At 41.9% G+C, this 25,221-nt stretch overlaps 2 protein-coding genes across 6 annotated transcripts in view; one reads left to right on the top strand and one right to left on the bottom strand.

The window, feature by feature from the left end:
* Positions 1 to 23,558, bottom strand: part of Lyrm4 (LYR motif containing 4) — a 115,369-nt gene extending 91,811 nt beyond the window's left edge. Inside the window, exon 1 of one of the 2 annotated variants that reach the window (XM_059263166.1) lies at positions 23,037 to 23,558. In XM_059263166.1, coding sequence (XP_059119149.1) covers positions 23,037 to 23,122 — 86 coding nt within the window. In that variant the 5' untranslated portion in view covers positions 23,123 to 23,558. The remainder of the gene's footprint in view (positions 1 to 23,036) is intronic. The other variant, XM_059263167.1, reaches the window with a different exon arrangement.
* The window catches only part of Fars2 (phenylalanyl-tRNA synthetase 2, mitochondrial), a 453,987-nt gene continuing 452,063 nt past the window's right edge, over positions 23,298 to 25,221 (top strand). For 3 of the 4 annotated variants that reach the window (XM_059263162.1, XM_059263159.1, XM_059263165.1), the window contains exon 1: positions 23,640 to 23,932. The gene's annotated coding sequence lies outside the window, so the exon portion shown is untranslated. The other variant, XM_059263160.1, reaches the window with a different exon arrangement.

The following is a 25,221-nucleotide window of genomic DNA, read 5'->3' as shown; positions in this document are numbered from 1 at the left end:
GGTACTGTGTCCAACAGGGTTCCAAAAATAGGGCTTCAGAGCTTAGATAAGACATAGGCTGGTGGTAAATCTAGTTTATTGATACGAAGTGTGAGGCAACCACAGAGCCAGAAGAGTTTTCCCAGTGAAAACAGTAGATGTCAAAGAGAAGCTGGCCTTGGATGGAGCCCTGAAGATGTCCTACCAATACAGAGGAGCAGACATGGCAGGATCTACAAAGAGAATTGGAGACAGAGGTGTCAGAAGGCAGGTGGAAAGCTAGAAGATGCACATGAGATAAGGCAATCTTTCTAGAGAGTGGATAAGATCATTTCTGGGGTTTCTAACAGTGACATCCATAGAAGCAACATCATCACAATCTAGTAAAAATAGAGTACCAAAAGCCCTAACTCTGGCAGCACATTCATGAATAACAATTAGGACTAGAAAGAAATTCATTAACACAATTAAGAAAATGTCTTCAACAATAAAAATATAGTATGTGAAATCTTTGGAACATAGTGAAAGCCATACTTACATGAAAATTAATGACTTAAATATGTTTACTAATAAAATACTAAATTCAACAAATTAAGTACTTTCTTACATTCTAAAAAACAAAATAGTAGCGTCCCTATGAGAAAATAGAAAACAATCTATTTAAAATTAGAAATTAAAAAAAAGGTCAGATGAAATTAGTTAAGACAGCTTCGTTTTTTTGTTTTTGTTTTTAATTTTAAAAATGATGCTATAGTATCTGGCTTATATATCAGGAAAAACAATTACAAGGAAAAAATTCAGGAAGTTTGGAGGTTTGAAAAACAAGGCTTAAAATAATTATTTCAGGATCAGTGTGAATACACTTCAGAACTTGCTAAGGGCTGTTGAGAATGGCAGGTGTGTTTAGCTGCACAGGTGAACACAGGTGGACAGTGTTGTTGATTGTTTTGCTCATTTGGCTCTTTTGGGGCCTGCCACCCAGCTCCCAAATAATAATAAATATTATTTATTTTTTAATAAGTTGAAAAAAAATAATAAAAAAATCACACACAGAGGCTTATTCTTAATTATAAATGCCTGGCCTTAGCTTGGCTTGTTTTTTGCCATCTTTTCTTAACTAATTATCCTGTCTACCTTTTGCCTCTGGGCTTTTTCCTTTTCTTCTCTGTATCTTACTTTCACTCTTACTCCGTGGCTGGCTGGGTGGCTGGCCCCTAGCATCCTCCTTTCCTTGTTCTCTTGCTCTTTCTCCTTCTCCTCCCAGATTTCTTCTTCTATATATTCTCTCTGCCTGCCAGCTCCGCCTATCTTTTCTCCTGCATTGCTAAAGGTCATTCAGCTCTTTATTAGACCACCAGGTGCAGTAACACAGCTTCATAGAGTTAAATAAATGCAACATAAAGGAATGCAACACATCTTTGCATCATTAGAGCAAATATTCCACAGTATAAACAAACGTAACACATCTTAAAGTAATACTCTACAACAGGACAGTAATACCTGGATGCAGTTTTGACAGCAGATACCACACCAGGGCAAAGGAGAGACTCTCTCCACAGCTCAAGAGATGAAGCTACGAATGTTGCCCCTCCACATTCACTCAAGTTTCTTCTGGAAGATTCAAGTACTAATCTAAACATTCAATAAACAAATGAACAAGCAAACAAACCCAGCCTCTAAAAAGTTAAAGTAAATTATTGAAACAATAAAATTGTTGAGCAAATATGAAAAACTATGTGCCAACCAAAGTATATTCAGAACAATATAACTCAACAATTTCCTAGAACTGAAAATTTTGGGTAAGGGTCTATGGGGATACTTGAAATTAACATTATGTTTTAAAAAATTAATGGGCTAGCAGAAAATGAGCAAGTACACCTCTTGTAGCAGGTGATCATCCTTGTCCCTAGGGGAACAGTTGAGGTGCATTTAGGTCTTGGCATCCTTCACAATGCTTAAAAGCACTGAATTTCTTCAAACTTCAACTTCTCATTATCACTTGGGTCTACTATTAGTCACTGACACTTTGTGGCCAACACAATTTCTCAAAATGTTAACCAAGAGATCACAGTAAAGGCTACCCTCGAAAGGGGTTTGCCATGCCTTCAGCCAGGAATACAGACCAGGTGGAGAGGTGCAGGGCCCTGTCTCATTTGCCTCGAGGTTTAGACTTACAGTACTGTGAAAGCTGTAATCCCAGAGGTGGTAGTTGTGGCTAGGATTCATGGTTCCCTTGTCATGTGTCCCCAGACTAAGATAAGAACCCAGGTTTCAGCCGGGCGGTGGTGGCGCACGCCTTTAATCCCAGCACTCGGGAGGCAGAGGCAGGCGGATCTCTGTGAGTTCGAGGCCAGCCTGGGCTACCAAGTGAGCTCCAGGAAAGGCGCAAAGCTACACAGAGAAACCCTGTCTCGAAAAACCAAAAAAAAAAAAAAAAAAAAAAAAAAAAAGAACCCAGGTTTCATTTGCAGAGTCCTGTGAGCTGCCCTTGTGAGGGAATAAGCAGAACATTCTGGTAATTTCTTTATGTCTACATACATGTTTCTTTAGTAATTGGCTGCATTTCTTTTTCAAGTATTTTGCCATAAAGGCTCCATGGCTAAGAATGAGATTTCCTGCCTCTACCTCCACCTCCAAGAAAAGAGAGCTTGACACAGTACCAGAAAAGAAACCTTAAGCTTTCATTATGTAATAGAACTAAATTTTGGGCTACAGAATATTATATTTTATTTCAGAATTATATATAGTGTGTGCCAGCCAACCTAAGACATGATCTTCAAGGTATTTCAAATTTATGGAGAATAAATATCTACAACAGACTCTTCAGTGAATTCTGGAGTTTCTACTTTATTAGAGAAAAACAATGTAATGAGCAATGGAAATCTCTCTCGGTCAATGAACTTGAAAAATTCATTAAAATAGCCTATCAAGTTGATATGCCTTCCCCTTTGTCCTTTTTATTGCTATTACTCACCAACAACAGGCACTAATAAGAAATGACTAAGGAAGGAGAAAAAGGGAGAGTGTAAGTGATCTACTCAAGCTTAGTGTATTATCAAGGATAATTTATACAGTGGCAAAATGCAGGAAAAAACCTCCCCTTCCTTCTTTAAGGCCAAATAGCAGAATAATCCTGCTGTGGGATGTTCTGTATGGCAAATGTGTTGCTAATTAGTCAATAAATAAAACATTGATTGGCCATTGGCTAGGCAGGAAGTGTAGGCGGGAGAAAGAGGAGAATAAAGCTGGGAAGTGGAAGGCTGAGTCAGAGACACACTGCCAGCCGCCACGATGAGAAACAGCATGTGAAGATGCCGGTAAGCCACGAGCCATGTGGTAAGGTATAGATTAATGGAAATGGATTAATTTAAGCTGTAAGAACAGCAAGAAGCCTGCCATGGCCATACAGTTTGTAACCAATATAAGTCTCTGTGTTTACAGTCTGAGGCTGTGGGACTGGCAGGTGATAGAGATTTGTCCTGACTGTGGGCCAGGCAGGAAAACTCTAGCTACATAATCCAAAACAAAAGAAACCTCCAAAAGTGAAACAAATAAACCAAACTGTAAATCTTTTTTTTTTTTTTTTTTTTTTTTTCAAGACAGGGTTTCTCTGTGTAGCTTTGCGCCTTTCCTGGAACTCGCTTGGTAGCCCAGGCTGGCCTCAAACTCACAGAGATCCGCCTGCCTCTGCCTCCCGAGTGCTGGGATTAAAGGCGTGCGCCACCACCGCCCGGCCAAACTGTAAATCTTATCTGCACAAAATACTTCAGGGATATAGTAAGCACATCTACTTTCAGGATGGCAGAGAGTAAACACAGGCTCTGGGCCTGGAGTGTTTGAAGACTACAGAGTATGGTTAAAGTCTAGATGAGTGTCTCCAGTGTCTTGGCTTTGAAAGGGCTGCAGGGGACAAGCTGGTATCTGTTCTCTTAGCTCTTGAATACTGAGGGTGGGGCTGTGCTCAGCTCAGTGGCAGGTCACATACTTAGAACTTCTCCGGAAGTTCTGCTTAGCTATTGGTCATTCAGCTCTTTATTAGAAGATGCTTTGGCAGAGACACATCTTCACAGGGTACAAGAAGATTATCCCACAACACTTGGTCCCTAGTTGGTGGTGCTATTTGATGAGGTTATGAAATAATTATGACATAACCATAAAAATTTTACTTCTTGGCCTCTAGCTCAAACTATTTAGTTATACATGGGTTTATTTTTTATTTACTGCACGATCTTAAATAATTAGAAAAAACTTAAGTTAACAAAGAAACAAAAACCTCACTATAGATGGCCTACTACAATAGTCCCTTAAATAAAACCTCTATGGTATGGAACTGGAAGGTGTGCAGTCCTTAGAGGTCTCTAGTCTTCTGTCCATAAGTTCTCAGGAATAAGGTAAAGAATTGGCCTTCAGCTAAGTCTAGGCTCTGCTATTTGGAACATGTCAAAATTTACACTGAAGAGAATGTTATTTGTGGAGTACTACCAAAAAGGCACACCCTCTATACATTCCTCTACATACTCCAAGCTTTATCTGTGGGTTATGCTGGGGGCTTGCAGCTTGGTTCCTTGCAAACTGATTCATTTCTGTGGTGTGCCATTAGCCAATATCACAGGATACCAAGAAACTGCCTTTCAGACTACCAGTCATCTGCTGAATAGCTGCTTTAGTTGATGATGGGACCTCATGCATGATGGCAGTCTCAGAAAACTGTATCCCCCAGTGCTATCCCAGCATTTTAGTTGGTGAGATGATAAAACTGTCTTTTCACTTATTTCCCAGAAAGCATGCTGTTGTTACTCGCCTTCTGGCTATTTTTCTGCTGAGGATGTTGACCTTCAAAGAAAAAACTCTAGGAGAAAGAGTTGCAATTCCTGTTAGCAACTGGCTGTTTCCACATTGTAATAACTAACTCACATAACCAAGCACCACTGTTTTCTTGTAGTTGCTCCTGGGAAGCTCTGAGCCACACCAGACATGGTGATCCTGGTGTCAACTGTTCTGTCTTCTAAGCAGCCTGCATGCTTGCAAACCTCATCCCAGGTCTTTGGTTTCCTTTCCTTTCCTTTCCTTATTTTCTAGATGTTTTTATTTAAAATACTTGTATACAATTCTGATACCTCGTTTAGATTCCTTATTTAAGAAAAAGTAAATTAAGATAAACCAAGAACAAAATTAACTCTAGTTTTATGTGAGAAAAGATGGGTGTTTCAAATTTTTCTTGTTTATTTTTTTCTCTTTCAGTGCTACGGAATTTAATTTAGTGCCTCATAAGAGCTATAAAAATCACACCACCATATCCCTAGCCCTGGAAGTTCTTGCTGAGAATTTGGAATAAAATGAAATGATGGTAAGATTCTAAACCAGGTCCAAGGAAGTTTACTCCAACATAGCATATGACAATGTTAAGGGAAACTAAGGCTACTCAAGATGCACTCTGTAGGCTAAGTCTATATGGATGCATAGAATTCTTTCCTTATTAGAGGGTTTGTGTTTAATGAGACATCAGTGATTTTCCAAACTCCTATACATGAGATACATAGGTTAAGACAACAAGCATATTTTTAAGTATTTAAAAGAAAGTTCGAGGGTTTTGTAAATAATCCATATTTTATTCAACCAAGTTGACTTGTTTTCCCCTTTATAAACAAATAATTTAAGTAATTTAATTCAGTGAGAGCAGTGAGGTGAATACAGATACTTGAAGAACAATACAACATTAATTTTATGATCCTATTTATTTGCTATAGCTCTTATGAGATAAGAAATTCAAATTTTGGCCTGGGGTTAATCCTTAATATTCCTAGTAGCAGAAAACTAATCCATTAGAATTCCAAATTTCATAAGCAAATCCAATATATTTCCTATAGACAAACAGAGCACCATCTTGGACATAAGTTATCTCCAGTCCCATGCTATTTACTGGAGCTGCCTTGTCCTCAGCATGTATTCATTTAAATAGAGCCTACTCAATTGTCTTGACAAATTTTAGCTCTTTTGAGAACTGTGCTTCTGAACTTTATGCTTCTTTTTACAGTCAGACTGCGGACAAAGCAAGACATCTTGGTTGCAGCATGGAGGATGCCTGACACAACCAAGAGCTGGTACAGAGTGATGTACAGAAATTGTACAAAACCAGATAAAAACCTGATGGCTAACAAAGACCACCATTGTGAGGACACAAAGACAGCCAGTAAACGGAGTATGTAAGAGCGATTCCATGGGAAATAAAAACCTTATGACTTACACAAAGTCAGGAGAAATCAATATAACTTCCAGTTTAAGCAATGAATATCTGGACCATGATGAAGAAAAGAGGGTCAAGCTTGCTTGGAAGGTGCAACAGATTAGGTGGGTTGCAGCATTAAAGTTCAGATAAACATAAAGTTCTGCTCAACTTGAGATGCTGGTAACACACCCAGAAATGCCCAGGAGAACCTTGGAAAGAACAGGATGTAGTTCAGGAGATAAGGATTAACTAGTGGGAATCACCAAAACACACAGGGTGGAAGCCACAGTTACTAAGGTGAATGTGGGAGAATGTTAGAAGGTAGAAATGGAATTCTGGGCCTCCGTTGTCAAAGATAAAAAGGCAGGAGAGGAGAAGAGTCATTACATGGGGTGGCCATAAGACAGGGGGGCCTATTTGTCTTATGAGGAAGTGCCAGAAGATGACATTATACCAATTGAGCCCAAGACAAAAGTAATATGAGGAGTGTTAAGGCAGACTGTGGTGGAGTGAGGAGGATGAGACTAGCAAGGGAGAGGCTGCAGAGCTCATCCCATGCCAGCATCTCCAAAGCATAAGCCATACACGTTTTTAAAATGCTAGAGGGTCTTGGAGAGTAAGGCCATGTTCCAACCAAACCTGGCTTTCTGTTCTGAGGTTCTTTGGATACAGTTCCTCTGCGACATCTTTACCATCCCTATACAGACAGAACCCAGCACAAGTAGACAGAAATTCTGCAGAGAAGCTCAGTACCTCAGTACAGAGGAAGTGCACACTGTTGGAGCCAGTCACGCGGAGGCTGTAGGCAGTGGTCTAGAAATGCTTCTCTCCAGTGAGGTAAAACCGGGCCACTAGCAATAACCCTTCAGAAGTCCACAGGGTTCTGCCAAGGCAGATGTGGCCAGTATTCTGCCACTGAACATGTCCCTCCTCCGGCATATAACTTTCCCAGCTTTGACTGGCTTTTCTAAACCACACACATTTTATTCATTCTTTCTCTGCTAAGATCTTGTCCCTTATCTGTCCACTTCTTGGTCTCCCATTACAACTAAAATGCAGAAATATTTTTCATTAACACTACTCCCATTCCTCTGCTTGTATTTTGGAATATGGCAATGTAACCAAGCTAATTTATTTTCAATCTATAAAAGTGCACTCTTTGTGATAATATTGCCATAGGGTATTCATGCACAATTCAAAACATTTACATAGGAACTTACACCAGAAGAGCAGCTGGGAGCAATAGCTATTAAAATATCAACTATGAAATGACAGCTTTTAATTATGCTTTACCCTCTCAAAAAGGTGAATGCAGGAAGAGCTGTCTAGGGAGGGAAGATCCAGAGCTGAAATGTCCCCGACGACAGTGTGCAGGGGCTTGACTCTCCCACAGATGGGCTGTGAGCTTCTAGGAGTGGTTCTATGGTCAATATAGGTCTTAGCTCTGTGAGCAAGGCCAAGGTAAGGTTAAAAAGTAAAATTATTTAGGAAATAACAACTGAAGAGTCTAAATTCTCACCTGTACTTTAGAAGTCAAGGGGCAATAAGTACGGTCAGCCCTCCATATCTGCAAAGTTCTATATCCAAAGATTCAACCAACCACTACCAAAACTGTATGAGAAGAACAAAAACAAACAAAAAACAAAGCAAACAAAACAAAAGTAAAATAGTGCATGGATCGAACATGTACACAGTTTCTTTGTTATCCCCTCAAAAATGTAGTGATCCCAATTTCTGTAGCATTTACACAATTTATATTATATAAGGGTCTTGAGCATCTGGAGATTTGGGTATTCTAAGATGGGTCCATGTAACCCATGAACACTCAGGGAAAACTGCACAGAAAGAATTCATGGAAAGTAAACATGGCTCCAGAGTAGGGTTTTTCAAATTTGTTCTCATCCACCCAGGGTACCATGTCAGTGTGTCTCTTTCACAGAGAAACACATCCCAAGAGGCAGAGGAAGGCAGGTCTTGTACATGGCAATGACTTAAAGAATAGAGAGTAAGTGAAAATATCTGAAACATATTTTTTCCAAGGCTGACAAATGAATTTATAGAATTATGAAATTCAAACAGGCTGCACTGCAAGGTGTTATCTCTTACCTCTATTCTAAATGAGGAAAAAAAAATAGAGAACATAGGCAAACAGCAGCATTAGATTCATCCTTACTCCCTAGGGTCAGGAGACTGTAGGGTAGCAATTCCCTTTCTAGAGGTTGTAGATTAACATTAATTACTATGGTAATGCTACTATTGCCAGGTGACTGTGTGTGATAGCAGTTAGGAAACAAGAAGCAGCTTCTGCATTTCAGTTTTCTAATTAATTACAAGAAGGAAGCATATTTTCCACACATTATCTTATCTTATCTTTCCACACATTATCTTATCTTATCTTTCTGATCTTTGAAAACTGTCGAGGAAACAGATGGCATTGTCTTAATAAAGTGTGTACCATCATCAGAGTATGACACTGTGAAGGACAAGGACTCATCTTCTCACATCAGATTTGTCCATCATCTGAGCTGTCTCAATATTTAGGGTATACCCCCACCTATCAAAATTTTCCCAGGGGCCTGCCCTGAGAAGGTTTCTCCCAGAGTCCTAGGGAAGATGCTACGGCCGGCAATGGGGTAATCTGAGGGAAAAGAATCTATGTACACTAGATTCTTTCATTTTATTTTCCTGTCCTCTCATAGCCCTAACTAAGCTCTTCTGCTATTGATCTCATCTTTGTCCATCTCTGTCCTCCATCTCCCATCTTTCCTTCCTCTCTATTCTCTTGACCTGATTCAAAATCGTCTACAATCCGCAAAAACTTTTCCTTCCTGCTTTCTCCTTAGGCCACCAAGCTACTCTAACCCTCCTGCTTTCTCCTCGGGCTGAGCTATTCTCTTCTCCATCATTGCCCTGCCCCCAGGAGTTATGGGTGCATAAGAAATTGATAGTATGAAACAGCTGATATATTAAAAGTCAAATAACACTAAATATTCCTTGATATTTGACTTTCTCTAGAAGGATTCCTGACCTTTCTAGGTATAGTTTTATCATATACAGCTGAATCTCTATTACATATTCTTGCAGCCTGCAGCACCCACCCCCACCGACTTTCACTTTTTACAACAGAAGGATTTTTTCCAGGGAGGGGGTTGTACATGCTAAGCACAGGCCCTACCACTAAACTACACTCTAGCTCCAGGAAATGATGTCTAAGGAAGTATATTTCCAACACATCTTACTTCCTGAATTTAGTCTAATTAAAGCACAAATCCTATTTACATGCCATTTTTGCCCCTCATTCAGGAGACAGACCAAATCTAAAGGACTCATTGAAAGGTAAGCTAAAGGTATGCAGTAGGAATGTTGAGAAAGGGGGAAAGAGACCTGTCTGGGACAGCTGGTCAGGTGTCAATAAGAACACAGGAAGACTCAGTCCCAAGCCCAAGACCCTCAGTCTGGGCGAGCAGTTCTGTACTGGCTTCAGGCAGAAAATCAGTAAGTGTCTTATGTCTAGGTAGCACGAGGCACTGAGAAAGCCACAGTGACAATGGCAATGTGATGGACAGTTAAAATTGGCAGTATGGGGCTATGGAGCTCGGTCAGACAGTAATGTGCCTGTTGTGTGAGCATGAACTTGAGTTCAGATCCCCAGCTCCCACATAAAAGCCAAACATGGTGGCCTGTCCCAGTAATTCCAGCTCTGGGTCTTCTGGTGGTGGATCCTTGGAACTTGCTGGAACCAGTCTAGCAAAAACAATGAGCTCTAAATCCAGAGAGAGGAAGAGAAAGAGAGAGAAAGGGAGAGAGAGAGAGAGAGAGAGAGAGAGAGAGAGAGAGAGAGAGAGAGAGAGAGAGAGAGAGAGAGAGAGAGGGGCAGACCATATTTTAATTAGTAAGGTGGTGTCAGTGCCTTTAGTACCAGTACTAGGGAGGCAGAGGCAGTTGGATCTCTGTGAGTTCCAGGCCAGCTAGAGCTACACAATGAGATCCTGTTTCAAAACAACCACCTCAAAATAAATGAATAAATACACAAAATTAGATGGAAAGTCTAGAGGAAGGCACTCAAAGTTGACTTCTGGCCCCCACATGAACAGGTGAGTGGAATGTGCCTCTACCACCATACACAAACCATCAGTTTACATAGGCAGACATTCAAACCAGGGGGCAAAAGACAATTATGTGCTGACTGCAGGCTGCAGTGAAGGATGTGTCAGACTGAATCCATGTGGTGCCTTCATGGCATGGAGCATAGCAACAGAAACGCAGCTCTAAGGAGATGGAGTGTGTCGGGGTGGTGCTGGCCACAAGAGCCACTCTCCTTCTGCTACAACCCATGTCCTACTAATGGTCTCCTCCAAGGTCAATAATGCTGGCTTGGAAATTGTTATTGCTATGATTATATGTTAGTACTTTGCTGACCTGCACACACATTATACAAATCCCAATAACAAAGAAATCATGCTGACTTCATTTTCAGGAAGATCATTTAAAAATAAAACAAATGGACTTCTGGGAAAAGAAATCTGAATCCTATCTTAAAATTCCATGAGATACCTCTATATTTGGATAAGTGATAATGAAGAAATACAAAATGTTCCTGGGCTCTAAACACTCCACCGCGCTAGTTCAGAGAAAATGCTGATGCTGAACTCAAAGTTGACATGGTCTTTACAATCTGAAAGGTGATATTCTAGTGGAAAGGGACTGCTAGGGAGAAATAATATGGCAGAAGGTTGCACAGTGTCTGAAAGTCAGGGACAGCATCATAAGAGGAATTCATAGGTTGCTATAATGTCCTGTGTCTGTTCCCCAAGTACCTGTGTATGCTGGGGGGATGGTGAACACATACACCCAGGCCTTGGCATCCTGAACCTACCATCAGACTAGAAAGGGAAATGTAGATAATGTCAGTCCTCAGCTGGTGTGTCCCCATGGAGAAGTGCATAGGGCTAGGAATGAACATTGCTGCTGGGCCAGGCTAAGTGAGAGGTGAGTAGGGAAGGGTTGCTACTGTTGTAAAACACCACAACCATAAGCAAGTTGGGGAGGAATGGGTTTATTCCACCTTACAATTCTTAGGTCACACTCCATCACTGATGGGTCTTAGGGCAGGAACTCAAGGGAGAAACTTGGAGGCAGGAGCTGATGCAGAAGTAATGAACGAACATGCTTATTGGCTTGCTCCTCATGGCTTGCTCAGTCTGCTTTTGATGGTGCCCAGGACCACCAGGCTAGGAGTAGCAACACCCATAGGGATCTGGGCCCTTCTATAGTAATCAAGAAAATGCCCCATAGGCTTGCCCACAGGACAATCAGGTAGGGTCACTTTTTCAATTGAGGTTCTCTCCTCTCAGATGACTCTTGTGTCAAGTTGACATAAAACTAGCCAGCATAGTCCAGAACCAAGAACAGCCTGGCCACGAGCCTGAGAAAAGGCCATGGTTATAGGTATCCTTAAGTGGGAAGGTGACATGACACAAAGGAGAAAAGCAGGGAGCCCAGACCTAAGTAGGGAAGGGTTTGGGTCTTTATTCCAAGAGGAAGGACAAGACTTAGAGCTATGACTTTTTAGTAAAGGGAGCAGAGTGCAGTGGGAGGCTGCAGAGCTTCCTCTGAAATGGTCTATTAGCAGAATTCTAAGTGATGTCAGGGATTGGCTAAAGGAAGGAGGACGTACAAAATGTAGGGATCAGTATGTGATCACACAAAGGCAACATTACCATAAGAACAGGCAAGGAGTTTGCTCTGACTGAAGAATAGGAGGAAAGAGGGCAGACAAGTGACATTAGAATTTTCCATGAATTAACTTCCAAAAGCTACATGGATTCTTTTAAATAAAGGGGAGAGGAACTGGAGTTTTGGGTTCCAATTCAGATCTCTTCTGCTTCTCATGAGGTCTTAACAGAAATTATCTGGTGGCTACACTTAGCTAGGTGTACACCACACAGATGAAGAGGTTGCCAGTGCAGTTTAGAAACCTCACAGAGAGGAGAACAGGTACATAGGGGATGAATAGCAGCATACAGGAGCAGATATCTAGGTGAGAAGTCAGGGTGGAATGGCTAAGGTGGTGAGCCAAGGGTAGGAAGATGTGCCGGAGAAGGATCCAGGGAGACAGTAAGCAACTGGGGCTAGGGACGAGTCCTGGATGACTGAATGTTCATAGCAGTTTTGTGTGGCAGGTCTGATGTGGTAGGAGGTACAGGGATGACTCAAAGACCAAGTCAGATGCAGAGGCTGGCTGCAGTTGAAAAACTGTGGGTGGGCAGAGCACTACTCACAGAAGGCTGCTAGTTAAAGGGGAGCTCTAGGCTACTGTTCACCTACTGGGGCTTTCCTTCCTTCCCAGGTCAAGCCCAAGGCCAATAAGCAGACAACGACACCTTCACTACGTCCGTCAGTATTCAAGCCTAGAGGTGTAGCACTGTGCTGCACCAGCTCCATCTGTGCTGTCAGGAGAAGGATCCCACCCTCCAAACTCCATGTCACTTGAGTGCTCAGTAACAAGCTGCTGAACTAATGAAGGATGACTGGACAGCCCTGGGATCAGTGGCTGTGTCTACTACCAATCTGTCTATAAGGAAATACTTGTTTATTTAATTTTGCCTTTTGATTAGTCAAAGGTAAAGATAATTTCAGATGAGACATTTCTGCCTATAGAAGTAGTTTCTGGTAAAACAGGATGTTTCTTACTTAGCCATTGGATGTGGGAGAGAGATAATTATTTAATGAAAATGGTTGTATGGATAGACAGAAAAAACCATAAGAAGTCATTAAATGAGCATAGTAAAGAGTGATGTTCACCATCTATAATGAATTGATAATATAAACAACTGAATAAACCAAGCTAAATGGAGAATTAAACACACTTCAAAAACTACCCTAGGTACAAAAGACTAAAATATAAGGGTAATACATTAACAGCACTGAATGTGGCAGCAGCCATTTATTAAATAAAACAAATAATTACTGAGAACAGATCAATCAAGTTAATGAGAACTGATGAACATTAACAGGCAGATTAATAACACCAAACATATAATGCATAATTAGAGAAAGAAAAGTGAGAGAAGGTAGAGAGGGCTGAAGATGAAGTTAACACCCATATCAAAAGAGTGACGAGTGCTGTATCAGACACCCAAGTCAATGTCAACTGCATATACACTGAGGTCCCACAAGATTATACCCAAGCTCCACAATACTGAGGTCTACTGACATGGTAGCCATAATGATGTCACTGTACTGCCACATGTTACTCCCATAATTGTGGTGATGCTGGTGTGAACACCCACTGTACTGCCAATAGTATGAAAGTATAGCATATATAATTATCGCTACTGTACAACATTTGATTACAACAAACCATCATGTCATTGGCTTGTATATGTCCTTTTGATAATTTTTGAGTGTCCTCATAAAGAAAAAAAATCTGTCTAACACTGGCTGCAGCCTCCTCTATTTGACTTCACCAGCTCTCGTGACTGCATCAGGTCATGTGGGGTCACTGTCCTGGAGCACTCCAGGCTTCTCAGAGTGTACTCTGTGATATTTGCAAGACATGTCTCTCAGGACTTAGGTCTGCCACCAGTGACACTGGTGTTCACACTTGTCCTCTCTGCTCCCACCTCTTTTAACCAGTGACTTCCTGCTAACCCTCTACGGCTTGGGTCAGCCAACTTCAATTCCTTTTCAAGTTGGGCTGTGCTGCCTTTCTGTTTCTGTAATGACCAGTTCATCCCCTCATCCAATGCTACCATACTGTTTTCAGTGAACATATCAATCTATACACTGAACTTACTGTGAGCATCTCTGGGGCAAAGAGTAAGTTTTATTTATCTCTATATCCTCAGCCAGGAGCCGAGTCCAGACAATGGGAGGTACCTAATAATCAGTTAGTGAATGAAGGGTCAAGTGTCATAATGAAGCTATAAATTACATTAGCAAAGTTCTATTTTTAGATTGAAAAACAAATACACAAAACCACTTCATACAAAAGACGATGCAAGAGATTTAACTGAGTTGCTGAAAGACCACTGAGTATGGCAAATTTGAGAGGTGGCCTACCACTATTAGTGATAACTATATAGTCACCAATTTGTATGTAAGGGAATCTTCCTGTGTCTTCAGGATCCCAGTGTAGTACTTTGCATGTTCCCATATCTAATTCCATCAATGCTTGAACATTAAGTTCCTTATATGAAATAGTACACTATTTCATAGGCCTTAAGTATATCCTCCTACATATTTTAATCATCCCGAGATGGCTCCTGATAGTTAATTAAATGTAAATGCTGTGGAATAGTTGTTGTATCCTTTTAGCCAGTGGTTCTCAACCTTCCTAATGCTGTGACCCTTTAATACTGTTTTGTTCTTCATGTTGTGGTGAATCCTAACCATGAATTATTTTTATTGCTGCTTCATAACTGTAATTTTGCTCCTGTTATGAATTGTAATATATCTGTGTTTTCTGATGGTCTTAGTGACTCCTTTAAATAGGTTGTTGTTCAACCCCCAAAGGTGTCATGACCCAAAGGTTGAGAACCACTACATTAGGCAATAATGACAAGAAAAAGTGTCTACATGTTAAATATAACCAAGACTGCCTCGTTCATGGTACTGAATCATAATGCCAAAAAACAATATGTAAAGGCAAATTCAAAATCTTGAGCTATGATTTCATTTCTCTTGAACTCTGAGGGCTCATCAAGCTGCACAAATATTAAGATGCCACAGCAATACCATTTTAACATGATCTTGGTAACTCTTATTCTGCTTCTTAAAATAAGCAATGGAGACCCGGTTGCATGAACCCTGTTCCAGTATTTTGATTACTGATCAGACAATATTCTGAGGACTGGTCTCTTGTTAACTGAGCTCTACAAATCTACAAATTCATAGCTTGGTTCATGCACCCTATCTGATTTTACTACTTACTGTGGTTTCTAATGGGTAAAACTTTACTAAATTTACTAGGTACCAGTTAATTGAGTAAATAAGCGCCAAGACAAATGTAAAAATCTATACTTAATGGAGTGGAGTTCAAGGACAGGAAAAGTGTCATACAGGATAAGAGGTATGGCATAGAAGACCCTTCCTCCTTAGTGAAATCTGTATTTTGTTATTGTTGGATTGTGAGAGGCAGTCAAAATCCTATTACTTCATTACTGTCATTTTCAAACAGAATGGTTTGTAAACAAATGGTATTACTTGACTACAATGCAGAATACCTTTAAGACACTTAACAAGCATCTTATTTACTTGAAATAGCATATTGTAGTCTTTTGTTCTTTATTCTCTACCTCCATTTTCTCTTTGCTTTGATTCTTTCACTTATTATTTTTAAATAACTTTTCATTTTATAGTATGCTTTTTAATATTAGGGAAGAAACGCTAAGTTGAAGTATAGATAGAATAAATATAACTTGGAGATACTTTCAAAGGCAAAAAAAACCCAGCAATGACACACATAGATCTAATACTTTTGTTTTGGAGGTCTCATGTATCCCAATGTGGGCTTGAATTCTGCTATGTAGCTGAGTTCTTGGACTTCTGATCCTCCTGCCTCCACATGTTAAGTGTTGAAATTACAAGGAATCACACTGCATCCTTCTACTTTTTTTGAATGTTGTGCTGGGGATCAAAACCAGCGTGTTGTGCATGCTGGGAAAACTTTACCAACTGAGCTACATCTCCAGTTCCACCTCTAACACTTTCAAATTACTTCCTCCTATCATCTAGTCTAGAGTAAAAATGAATGCACTTATTCTATCCCCAAATTTAGCTGATGGATGTAATCTTCTCAAAGTACCTCCAAAATAACTATGTAATTTTAACTTATTTTTCAAAAATCATTAACCAATGTGCTGAAATGTGATTTTATTTGTATGTTAATAAATAAAGTTGCCTGGGGGTCAGAGCTAATAGCAAGCCATTTAGCAGAAGTCTGGCAGTGGTAGCACACACCGTAATCCTGATCACATGACAGGCAGATCTTTGTGTGTTCAAGGACACCACCAGCATGGAGAGACACGCCTTTAATCTCAATACCAACCATAGAGACCTGGAGGTCTGTATAGTCAGGCAGTGATGAGGATGTCATGTGGTTGGGTTTACAACCAATGAGAAGGCAGAACAGAAAGTCAATAAAAAGACAGATACACAGGAAGTAGGTCTCTTTCTGAGGGGGAGAACAGCAGCGGCAGCGGGTGGTAAGAAGGCGGTCTTAGTCTCAGCTCTTAGCTACTGCTCTCTGACCTCTGGGGCTTTTAACTCTGCATTTGGCTCTGTGTTTCTTATTTAATAAAACTGTTCAGAATTACATCCACACAATATGGTAAATTTAGCAACTATAAGAGAAAAAAATATCAGTTTTTGAAACTCCAGCCACATTTAGTTATAATTAATATTTCACAAATTTAAGCAATCATTTTTAAGCACACATGAATTGCCTCCAGTTGTCTGTGGCATACCACAAAAAGGGCCAGCACAAGGATTCTTCTTAACAAAGTGCCACAGACTATGTATGCATGAGCTCAACTGCATGAACTCAGAATAAATATTAAAGCACAATTTGCAAGGAACTTAGAAAATTTAATAAAGCAATGGTTTTCTTTAAAAACTATGCTTTTGTATAACTTGCAACAGAAAAGGTAGTTTTCACCAAGATGTATGATTTGCTCAGCATTTCAAAGTAAAATTTTTAATTGGCTGCTTAAAAGAGAATCTTACGTCTTCTCCAGTAAGTAATGATTTACCTATGTCTTAAAAGCATTATTTCAAGATTTAAAGTGAGGGGAAAAAAGGGAGTTCCCTTTTCAAACTGAAGTGGATAAAAAACCCTAACAATCGTAAGAACACATCAGAGGTGAGGACTGTAATGCAGGGTGGAGTGTGAGCTTGTCACATGTGGAGGCCCTGAGTCTGATCCTTAGCACCCAGACAAGGCAACAGGAGCAAGAATACACCATGAACAATATACTCACTAACCTGATGGCACTTGGGTGGGCTCTGGGGAGCTCTAATTCAGTCAAGGAGGGAGAGGTGAGAAAGACTAGAAAGATGGAGTTTCCCACTACTAGCAACTGCTGTGTAGCAGGAGGCTGTGGTTTGGCAATAAGGCCAAGGTTACCCTTGGAGGGCTGAAGATACCTTTATAGAAACGAAGGGCACTGCAGTGTATATAAGTTTATAAGGAAGAAATGATACACAGAATTAAGATCAAAATGGAGCTGAGTTATGCCCAAAGGGTTGAAATGAACATCACAGTGTTATGGAAGCATATTTTTACAACAGTGTAACAAGTGGCAGCCAAATCATCAATAGGAAGTGTCTCCTGGAAACCACTATATGCTAGAGTTCAGCACTCAGGCACATATTTCCCGTTAGTTCTGCTAGTTTCTGAAGTGGTCCTTATGCACAACCATACCACAATCTTTTTTAGCATGGCCATCCTATGTTTAGATTCTATCTATTCTCAGGCCCTGTAGTTACACTTACACACACACAGAGTTGAAGAACTATTAGGAATTTCTCAGTTTGTTCTAAGGGGGAAAGACTATTTGGCATCAAGGCCTTCTTTTTCACTTTTTTTTTTTTTTTTTTCCTGCTCTGTCATGTATGCAGGCCAGAGGCTGATGTTACAGGGTCTCCTTTAGTTGTTTTTTTTTCAGTTTTTGAAACAGTGTCTCACTTAACCTGGAGCTTAGCACCTGGCTAGACTGGATAACCCGTGTATTCTAGGGGCCCTCTTGTCTCCACCTCACCAGTGCTTGGACTACATTTGTCTGCTACTGCATCTGACTTTTTCCTGGGTGTTTAGGATCTGAACTCAGAGCCTCATGCTTTCTCAGCACTTTATGCACTGAGCCACCTCCTTATCCTTGTTTTAGAAAGGTTCGGTTGGTATTAGTATGACTCCGGATAGGCTCATTCCAATTCACTCTGGTTCTTGATCTGTGGGCATACGAGAAAAGGAGGCAGTGAATCATTCCTGTATCTATTAAGAAGTGCAGGGCATAAGGGTCACGACAGGCATAAGATGGTGTCAGCCAGTGGGGCTGTGCCAGTAGTTAAGACACATGCTCCATTAATAAGGTTCCCTGACTGAAGAGATGATCCTAAACTCAATGCCTCAGAAGCTTTGAGATAAGCTGGGCTACCCTCTCCCTCTTCTATAACATCACAGCATTCAAAAGTATATCCCAACATTTGCTGATGCATTAGGGGCTACCAGAAATGCAGAAATAATAAGAACAGTATCTTGGAAATACAAAGAGAACCATTGTCCCAAGAAGGAATGGAATTTATCTAAGATGAAGGTTCAGAATGATTATTGTGACTGCTGTTTTTCATCAGATAAAAGCATAACTTTACAATAAAGGTCTTTCAAAACAATAAATGAAAAAATTGTACATTAAACCACCTTAACAAATATTCTGCAAAATGAATGAGGTATAGAAACTCTGGATGGTCACTTGTATCTCCAACTTTTCTGTGTCAGCTTCTCCACAAGCTGACCTGATCACACTTGTTAAAGTCTACATTTTTAAATGTTTAAAAAGACAAAGTGCAGGACAGAGCATGCTGGAGACTCTCCCAGAGCCACAAGGATATGGTGGCTCAGGCTGTTTGGGTGCTGAGGCTCCTGAGGTGCAGGCTGTGATTACCTGCTTCTGCAGGGTGCTCTGGGCTCCATTCCTACTTGGGGACATTCCCAAAGTTAGTGAAAGATCTCTCCAGACCAGCTATTTCTTTACTGTTTTAGTCAGTTAATAGCAGGGCATCTGTTTCCCCTTTTCTGGGCCTTAGCTTAACCTGACCCATACTCTAGACCCATGTTGATGTTATTTTGGTGCCTGCAGTAGTTTGAATAAGAATGGCCTCCACAGACTCATACATTTGAATGCTCAGGAGGTGTGGCCTTGTTGGAAGACTTGTTAGCCTTGTAGGTGAGCTTTGAGGTTTCAAAGGCCAGGCCCAGTCTCTCTGTCCCTGTTGCCAAGGGATCATGATCTAGAACTTTCAGCTACTGTTCCAGCACCATGTCTGCCTGTGCACTGTCATGCTCCCTGCCATGATGATAATGGACTGGCCCTCTGAAACTGTAAGCAAGCCTCAATTAAATGCTTATTTTTAAAGAACTGCCTTAGTCATGGTGTGTCTTCACAGCAATAGAATAGTGACTAAGACTGCATCATCAGAGTTCTAACACTCTCCTACAAAAGTTTGTTTTCTTATGTTCTCTAATTTCTCTTCTGCACTATTACAATCAACTCCTACTAATGTCTTTACTTCTACATCAAGATACTCTCATCCTGCTGCCCAAAGGAACTTACCTAATCCTCAGATCTGGTTGTCACTTAACAACTTGAAATCGAAATAGGGTGGCTTGGCTGCTTCTCATCTAAGACAAAACCCAGGTTCCACATTGGAGACTACAAGCCCTGGTATGTCTGTCATCTGAGCTGCAATATTCTGCTTGTAGATACCTGAGTTTATGCTACTCTGCTCACAGCTGATCTGATGCCAATGTCTGGGAGGTCCTCCAGCTGATTCTACACCCTGCCCAAGCTTCTATCACAACAGGCTGCAAAAAACCTCCCTGTTAGCTACATGTTCATGGGTTGCCAAGTCCAAAGCGCTCACCTTTGTATTTCTGGGGCCTGATTCAGTGTTGGGGAAAGGAAGCTTCAGAGGTTTTCTGGAAGCACTAAGTCTGTTTGGATGTCTTGGTGGTGGTAAAAGAATTGTCTGTGGTGGAGGCTGTGCAATGAAGTGAATGGAAAAGGAATGTTCAGAGGTCATAACATAACTAAAATATCTTAAGGAAGAGAAGGCATTCAGGGTAGGGGTGATAAGGGATATGCTAGACAGAGGAGGGCTTTCAAAGGTCTGAGGACCGAAGAACATGGTACATTTAAGAAATGACAAGTGGCTGCCTTTTGGTAGAAGCCTTTAATCCCAGCTCTTGAGCCATGGGGAGAGGGGGAGGAAGGAGAGAGGTGGAGAGAGAAAGAGAGAGAGAGGAAAGAAAGAAACAATAAAGAACATAGGGCGTGTGAGTGAGGCTTGCTGGTGATGGGATGAAACCTGCCCACGCTATTGAAATGAGGCCTAGGTACAGGTCTTACAAAATAGTTCAGCACTGAGATTACTTTAGACATCAAAACTTTTGGGTTCTTTACAAATTTTTCACTATTGCCTTTTTTTTCATTTTTGAGACAGAGGATCATGTAACCCAAGCTGACCTTGAACTTGCTGTATAGACCAGGCTGGCCTTGAACTCATCTTCCTGCCTCCTGAGTGTCAGGATTACAGTTGTGCCCCACCATGTCCTGGCTCAACAATGCTCTCTGGATTGGTTATCTAGCATCAGCTTCGTGACTTTTGATAGCTTAGCGTCTCCAGTGCTTGGTTTTGATTAGTTTATAAAAACAGTACCTCATGAGGTTTTCAAAAATAAATGTGCTAATAGACATAAAGAACAGAAAACATGGAAGTGATCAACGGATACTCTCAGTGATTGCCATGATGATAAACAGTGTTCAGTTGAGAGAGGAGGGAAGCAGTTATTTTTGAGTTCTACAGGGTATTAGAGAAGCAGACATATTTTATAGGAAGCAAGATTTATTTTTGTGGGACATAATGATAATGCAGGCAGGGTTCTCAGGTTTTGGGTAAATGATATCTGGTAAAAGTGACCACTGGATTTCCGTGGAAAACACATCTGGTGTGAGGCACAGACTACTCTCAGAGTGCTTATCAGCATATAGTTGCTTATGCTGAAGCTCAGTTTTACATTTCTATTAGGCACAGCCAAGGATTTTTGGTTTACTCCTAGGGACTTGGAAAACGTTTGGGGTATTGATCGGCTTTTAAGTCACTTCCAGATGGAAGTTTAGAAATGAAGGGCCCTTAAGAGGCTGTCTAGTCCAATGACTTAGTTTTGCCATGAAGAAAACTGAATCTCAGAGGCCGAGAAACTCCAAGGTTACAAACTCTGTTGAGGGCTGCTTCCTGTGTTTTATACAATCTGTTCCCAGATGTGCCCTCTAGTGTGACCTAGTCTCTGTTTATTCCTTCCATGTTTATTCTTGAGACTGAACATCTTTTAGACTGTGGGGAACATTCCAAGTATTTACTTCCAAATTTCCTGTATTCCATCAATTGTAAGTACTTAGCAGTAGGTATTTATGGAACATCCATCTGTAGGTTTAGTGTTTATATCCTTTATCTTCCATCAAGTAAAACCATGTTTCACTTAACCATGTCTTTAGTGGGTATGAGCTCACTAGCACAACCAATGCTGTTCTCAAGTTGACAGGACAAGTATAATTTCTCAGTAAGTTTTTAAAAGATGAATTACTGCTGGAGATATTTGGTGCATCCGTCCACAGACTGAGGTTGTGCATGGCCTGCCCATCACAGGACCTTGCAGCTCAATTTCTAGAGGAGGGTGCACCTAGAACCAGGTCTGTTTCAGGAGTTAGCGGACACCAGGACACCATAGCCTAGTCAGTTACCTAAGGGTATGGCATCAATAATGTCTGAAATGATAAAAAGTGAAGACTAGTTTGTGAAGTAATCTGAACACTTGGGAAGTAATTGTAAATAAGTAACCCATTAAAGAAAAATGAGCTGGTTCCATCCGATTCTTGTTCTCAGGAGTATGCTTCAGTCTCAGAGGATTCAGATAATTAGTCAGTAAGACACTACATCTCAGAAAAACCCTGAAGGCTCTACCGAAATGGTGGGTCAGAAGTTCCAAAGAAGTAGAAAATGAGAAGGTGGGGGCTCTGAGGTGGAGAACTTCCTAACAAGTATAAGAGTCTCATATACAAGTAGTGGAATGGGCCAGGCATGGAAAAAATGGGCTGGCTTAAAAATGTAAATGTTTTATTGCATGAAAGTGAGGTACACACATGGCACCCCATTAATGCATGATTTTTGTGCATTTATGTATAACTTGAATTTCTTTTTTGAAGAACTGATGCACTTGTTTTCTTGCTGTTATAGGTCCTAGACTCTAGGACCTAGAGGGAAGATCTCAGTCTGGTGAGGTAGGATAAACTAACATTTCAGTTTCTGAAGGCTTAGCAACTCCTCTTACCTTTAACACTCCTTGTATAAGTACCCCCTCCCTCTCCTTCATCCTCTAATTCAGTGTCTCAACCTTCATAATGCTGTGACCCTTTAATACAGTTCCTATGTTGTGGCGACCCCCCCTCCATAAAATTATTTGTTGCTACTTCATAACTGTAATTTTGTTACTGCTATGAATCATAATGCAAATATGTGTTTTCAAATGGTCTTAAGCGACCCTGGTGAAAGAGTCATTTTAGGGGGTCTTGACCCACAGGTTCAGAAACGCTGCTCTGGTTCCTGGCCCCAAAGTCGCAAATTAAAACAGCAGTGTAAATGAAAGGGGGACCTAGAGCAAGCCTTCAGCTTTGCGGCCACGTGGTCCTGAGCGACTGCTTCCAGTCGTATTCTCAAGGAAAGTTTCATGTACAGCACATGTTTGCTTGTCCTAACTTTTCTCACTGGCGGCTTCACGCCCATCGTTTCGTATCGCAGAAACAAGACACTGGCCAAGGGTCCTAAAGCACCAACTTGGGTGTCAGTCAGTTCAGGGAAGATGTCCCAGGACTTGAAGGGCAAGCCCTTGGCTCCTCCCCTCCCGGGCTCCGAGGGTCACACCTGGGGGTGGACAGTTGCACGTGCGCGTCACGGCAGAGGAGCCTGCCACTAACCCAAGCTGCGGGCGCCTGTTCCGCGACCCCTAGAGACAGACCTGGGCATCCCATTCCCGGCGCTCCCCCACCCGGGTCACCTGTAATTGTAGGCGCTGAAATGCTTGCTCTCTCTCAGCATCGCCCGGTACAGATCTAACACTTGTGCGCGGCTGGAGGCTGCCATGTTGGAAACAAACAAAAAATAATAACAAAAAACCAACGGGCCCTTCTTCGAGGGGGTCCCGGGTTTAACTCCACCCAAATGTCAAACGATGCAAAAAGCACGCTGGAAAGCAGAAGCAGCGGCTCGGCCTGGCTCGCGGCCTGGGGAAGAGTCCCGTGCGCGAGGAGGCGGCGCAGGCAGGGCGGCGGGCAGCTAAGGGGAGGCGCCCGCGTCCGGGAGGCTCCGCGTTCCTCACAGGCTGGTCCAGCGGCAGGAGGCCCGGCCGTCCAGCCCCAGGCACACTCCTCGGGAGGACGCCTACGGGCTCGAACTCCGCGGCTGGCAGTCTCCTCCGCCTGCGCTCTTCCGAACCGCTCGGGGGCGGGGCCGAGACCTTGGCGTCTTCGGACACCACGCCCCCTACACCTGCCCAGGCCCGGTTGCCCGGGTTACGAAGCGTGCGCCGCTGCCCCGCCCCTGCCCGGTGAGGCTGTCTTGAGCGCTGCCTGACCCGCTGTGCGCGACTGAGAGGGTGAGTTTGCTTTGCCTGGGCCTGATCGGCAGCCTGAGATAATCGGCGTCATCTTGGTTGGGGGACACAGCTCCAGAGGTGCGGAGTTGACCAGCTAGCGACTTCCTGGATCACCGGCTTCTCTCTGGGCGAGCGGCGCAGGGACCTCGGGCCCGGACCTCTTTCCGTCAAGATGGCGGCGCCCAGCGTGCACGGTGGATGCTAAGCGAGAGATTGAGCTCAGTGATTGCAGAGCGAGTGTGTGGTCGCGCTGCTGACTTCGAAACGCCCGCGGTCTGCGTTTCCCCGGCGAATGCTGGGTGAGTGCTGCCCTTGCTGCAGCTTGGAGGTGTCAAGTCGCCGATTTGTTGTGCACTTGGCGTTTGTCTGTGACTTTATCCCGTTTCCGGGATAGTCATTGAGGGTCCGGACTTTTGTACTGTTTACCTTTTATTTTTGGAGACAGGGTCTCGTTTTGGAGCCCAGACTGTTCTTTGAGCTTTCGTTCGAAGCCTTCCGAGTGCTGGAATTACAGACGTGCGACACCATGCAATTCTTGGTTATTATTATTATTATTATTATTATTATTATTATTACTTTTAAGCGCACAGTTTTGCAGTGTGTTTTTAAAACAAAAACAAAAACGTTAAAAGTCTGGACTTTAGATGTCATGATTAATTAGGGAGCCCTTGGGGCTGAGGGATTTCTGAGGCATCATTTTAGACCCAAGGCAAAACGTTTTCTCTTGATGGTGTCTCTCCCCTACTTCCCACCTCAGCCCCCTCAGAATTCAGATTTTACAGACCATCTTGCTAAAGTAGTAAAGTTTTTTGTTCTGGTCCTTGATCTTAGGGCTGTGCGAAGAGAAGCCTCTGCTGGTTCTGGTTACTGTGTTTGGAAAGCCCTGATATTAGTTTTCGAATCTGGTTTTATATAATAACGACGTTGCTACAAGCCTTTTCTTTAGTCTTCCCCGCCCCCAAACAGTAAAGAGTAATTTTAAACGATAAGACTACGATTAAATTAACATCCGTTCTCATCTGTTTTGGTGTATCTAGTTTTGAAATGATGTGTGCTCTATGCAAAGCAACTTGTATTTTCAGGAACATTAGGGCAGAGAATTCTTTAGTGTGCTTGCAAACTGTTGTCCTTGAATCTAAAAAACAAACAAACAAACCAACAAACCTATTAGTCGTGATACAGTGACATTTAAAAGTATTGACGGTACAGTGCTTTTATAAAAAATACTTTTAAGCCGGGCGGTGGTGGCGCACGCCTTTAATCCCAGCACTCGGGAGGCAGAGGCAGGCGGATCTCTGTGAGTTCGAGGCCAGCCTGGTCTCCAAAGTGCGTTCCAGGAAAGGCGCAAAGCTACACAGAGAAACACTGTCTCGAAAAACCAAAAAAACCAAAAAAAAAAACCAAAAAACAAAAAACAAAAAATACTTTTAAGCTCTCTCATTTTCTCCTAATCAAAACAGGCTTTTAAAATTTATTTATTTATTTTTTATTGCTTTTTTTTTGTTTTTCAAGACAGGGTTTCTCTGTGTAGCTTTGCGCCTTTCCAACTCACTCTGTAGCCCAGGCTGGCCGTTTATGTATGAGACAA

The sequence above is a fragment of the Peromyscus eremicus genome, chromosome 5, assembly GCF_949786415.1.
Source record: "Peromyscus eremicus chromosome 5, PerEre_H2_v1, whole genome shotgun sequence".
Taxonomy (NCBI): domain Eukaryota; kingdom Metazoa; phylum Chordata; class Mammalia; order Rodentia; family Cricetidae; genus Peromyscus; species Peromyscus eremicus.
Note: the sequence above shows the minus strand (reverse complement) of the source record. Positions and strands in the feature narration are given on the sequence as shown.